Below are 4,158 nucleotides of genomic sequence, written 5' to 3'. Positions count from 1 at the left end.
ATTATTATAATCAAATTTGGGTGGAAAATAACGAGAGTAATAGAAAAATGGATAGAATGTGTAAAAAGATGTAGATCGTTGAGGAAGAGATAAAAACTGTTGACGTATAATGGATAAGGGATGATTGACGATGATTTAAATTATAAAAAAAATAATTAACTAAATAGTTTGTACGAATGAAAATTCACTAAGAAGTTATATTGTTGAAGTATGTTGTAAGTTTTATGGTATGACGGTTTTAATATATAATTAAAAAAAGATGTTATCAATTTTATTAATTTTTTAATAAAATCAGTAAAAGAAATTTATCAAAAATATTATTATTTCTCTCCCAAGGGACAAGTTTTGTTCCCTCTCTTTTTTTCTGGACTAAACGAGGGTTTTCTTTTAGATATGTTTACTGAGTATATATATATATATATATGAAAAGAGTATATGACATCCTTCTTCTGACATATTTTACATTGGTGACGACATTTAATATGATGATGATATGATATTATTTTATTATAAATATATAAAAATTATTATTAATTTTTTATTAATTTAAGATAAATATAAAGTAATAATTGTTCATAGATAATTCTTTATCATTTAATATTGATTGTACAAACTTGTGGTATTCTTGATGTTTGAACTCGATATCTTAAGAAATAACAACAAACTATTTACCATCAAGATCGTTGGTTCGTGTATCATTATTAATTTTTTAATATAAATAATTAAAATATAACTAAAAGTTAGAATATAATTAACTAACTAAAAACTAAAACAGAAATGTACTAATAGATGAGCGACTAAGAATACAGTTTACCCTAAATTATTAATACATACATATGTATTAACTGTTGCAAAGAAGAAGAAGAATAGGAAAAACTACAAGCGTATTGAAGAGGAAAAGAACACAAAGGAATGAGATCCTGGAATTCATCCGCTGTTCTGTTGTTCTTTTCCTTGCCTTTCTTCCTTCTTCTCTCACCCTCGGCTTCTTCAATTGATCATCAAAAGTAATATCCAATTTCCTCCCTTCTGTGTTTTAATTATTATTCTGTATACAATATATAACATATAACTTAATCTGATCTAATTTGACCTTTAAACCCTAGTTTTTGTTTACTTTATGCAGTGAAAGAATCGGACACAGAATTTTTATGAGCTTCAAAGAAATTTCGAAAGAAAGTAATGATACTTTCGATTGCTGTCCCTTTGGTCCGTGTGTTCCTTGCCTTTACTCTGAGAAGGTTCTCTTTCTTTCCAGTTTTTTTTTCTTTCTTTTATCTCATTTTCATTTTTGTCAATTTGTTAACCAATTTTTTGGATTCCATGGCTTCGGTATAAAAGGCTGTAGATTTAGCATTAGTATGAATATATGCCAAAATATTAATTTCTGTTTTGTTTTCTGGGAGTTGGCTTTCTTAAGTTACTTAAAATGGATACTAATTTTCAGTGAAAAAGGTAATAAATGTACCGTTTTTAATCTCTATATTTGCTCTTCCTTTACATTCATGTGAAAGGATGGATTAGATCAGGCATTTTAAAGGTTCTGTTGCAAAGTTTGTGCTACACCCTGCAATCCGCAGATCCTGTCTTGTTTTTGTATTTTTCCATATCATATTTGTGTTTAAGATGTTTAGTTTGTATAAACTTTAATATGCTAATAGTTTGTATTATTATACATTTTGAAACATTTGTGTATTCATGTCATGTTTGTATTATTAATCATGATGGTGTTATAACTCTTCTATGTGTATTCATATCATGTTTGTATTGCTAGGCAGACTTGCTACTAATCAGTGATCTTTTCAATTTTTCTTGTTATTATCTTCTCAAATCTGAAAATAGCTGTTTTATTTCAATTGCATGGTTGCCCCTTAGGATCACAGCCTTTTTAGTTGCTATTAACCTTCGAACTTTTTTCGGTATGCATCTTTTGCCTTGTTTGTTTGGAATATAGCCCTCTGTAATCTTTGTGGCTTATATCTTTATGTTTTTCTTCCTTCATTTGTAAATTGTTTGAGGGTTTCATTAGGGTACTACTTTATCTTCAGAGCGACAAAAAATACCGATGTTGTGAGACCGGATATCGTATCCCTTTCAAATGTGTTGAAACTGATGATGGTTCAAAGGCTGAAAATAAACAAAAAACCTAAAAGGATAGGTCTAATCTTGAAATCTCAGCAATCGGTGAGAATTCAAGAAAACGTAGAAGCTTACTCGATGATTCATCCACATCGGAGAGTAGGGCACAAGCCTACATCATCTATAGAAGCTGTATACCTGTATTTAATGAAGAGAAGTTATCAGTACTCTGTTTTGAGGTATGTAGATTTTGGTCATCATTATCTTTCAATTTTGATTTCTGTAATTCATTGATCAGAAAAGCATCATCTTCTTTATCCTCCTAACACGAATCAGGTTGCATACTTATAGTGTTTATTCTTGAGTTTTGAAATATATGCAACCATTCTGAAACTATATTTGAATTGGATAGCTGACTGCTATGTATCTCTGGCTCTTCATTTTTTAAGTACTCATATCTGGCACCAGTGTCCAACACATGTCTAGATATGGGTATGAGCTATGACCCTTTAATGATCCTCTAATTCTTGTAAAAACTTATAAAGATAGAACATACCCGTATAGGACATCTGCACATATCTAGCACTCACACTCAAGTCTGAGTAACATGGGGTGACTGTCTTTCCTTTTTTGCTTTAGATCTCTTGTTTGTGGCTTTTTGGATCTCAATCTTCTATACACCAACAATATGTGAATTGATTGGCTGCATAAAACATTTGAAACTCAAACTATTTCTCATGAAATAGTAACTCATACCAGGGTTGATCACACTTCTGCATTCTTTTCCATTCCAGCTAGCCCTTTATTAATCTACAACTCTTGGAGGCCATGTATTCTTAGTTTGGTTAAGTAATATCCAAGTTATATTTGTTGTGACCGATTTCTAATTTAGAAATTATAAAACAGCCGAGACAGGATATTTCTCTTGGTGACTATATGTGCAAACAGAAAAACAGGCATAAACGTTTTTGGTTAAGTTAAATCCAGTTATATTTGTTGTGGCTAATGCCTAATTTAGAAGATATAGAACGGCAGAGCCAGACATTTCCTTTGGCGATTATGTGTGCATACCAATAGGGTGCATACTGTTGCGTTATCCACTAAGAAACTAAGTCTATGAGACTTCAAATTCACTGATTGATCGACTCTTAAAAGGAAAATTGGCTTCGATAATTAGAGACGAAGTAGCTTGACTTGGATGATTATATGTCTTTGCTTATGCATAATACTCGGAACTAATTTGTGCAGGGAATTAATTTTGGCTTACTGCTCATTAGTGGTTCAGTTGTATTCTTAAGAAGAAAGCGGGCCATTACCATGCCTGGAGTTTCTACAGGGAGGATCCAATCTAACTCTAGGTTTTAATTTACAAGCCCTTTAATATGAAACCGACTTTGTTGATTATTGAGGCTTTGAAGTAATTTAGCATAAAACAACGTCTACAGGTAAAGCTTTATTTGCTCTTTTTTTTCATTATTTTTTTTTAATTTTTTAAAATCTCGATGTTGCAGTGAAAATTGTTGAAAGTAATTTTCCTTAAATGAATGGCGTAATTGATTTTCCTGCAACCTTTAACTGAAAGCTTACACGTTTTTGTAGTCTCTAGTTGGTAAGCAATGTCACCTGGACTCTTTGATCTCGTGTTCTTGGGAAAGTAGCTGCATTTAACACTTACATCTCTGCACATATATGAACATAGATAGGGAATTGTGATCATATCTTCCACATATATGAAAAAAAGCTTTGAGAAAATAAGTTAGCATATCCATGTCTGAGTTGCTATCGTTTGTTGTCATTTGTCTGCTGTTTGTTTTTTCTTATGTTTCCCAGACACCAGATTTGGATTTTAGATGCAGATGCTTCATACGCTTGTATACAAAATAGTCCCCTCTAATTGTGCCAAAAAGCCAAGTAAGCCCTCGTTTGAGTCATGTATAAAATAAACTCTCATTTCAATAATCACGATCAACTCAGTCCTTTTAATCGCCTTAAACGTTGCGATTTAGCACCAGTTTAGGATTGTTGATGCCACAATTTAAAAAATATTGAAAATTGGTGATATATTTTGAAAGGAATCAT

At 31.4% G+C, this 4,158-nt stretch overlaps 1 protein-coding gene across 1 annotated transcript; it reads left to right on the top strand.

Moving 5' to 3' along the window:
* The first annotated feature begins 875 nt into the window (after nt 1-875).
* LOC120143817 lies at nt 876-3,680 on the top strand. Its single transcript, XM_039158048.1, has 4 exons — nt 876-1,007; nt 1,127-1,241; nt 2,049-2,318; nt 3,328-3,680. Exons 2-4 carry the CDS (start codon nt 1,183-1,185, stop codon nt 3,374-3,376), a joined length of 378 nt encoding a protein of 125 aa, XP_039013979.1. The 5' UTR covers nt 876-1,007; nt 1,127-1,182; the 3' UTR covers nt 3,377-3,680.
* The last annotated feature ends 478 nt before the right edge of the window (nt 3,681-4,158 follow it).

Source organism: Hibiscus syriacus, unplaced genomic scaffold (genome assembly GCF_006381635.1).
Source record: "Hibiscus syriacus cultivar Baekdansim isolate YM2019G1 unplaced genomic scaffold, ASM638163v2 tig00110864_pilon, whole genome shotgun sequence".
NCBI lineage: Eukaryota > Viridiplantae > Streptophyta > Magnoliopsida > Malvales > Malvaceae > Hibiscus > Hibiscus syriacus.
Note: the sequence above shows the minus strand (reverse complement) of the source record. Positions and strands in the feature narration are given on the sequence as shown.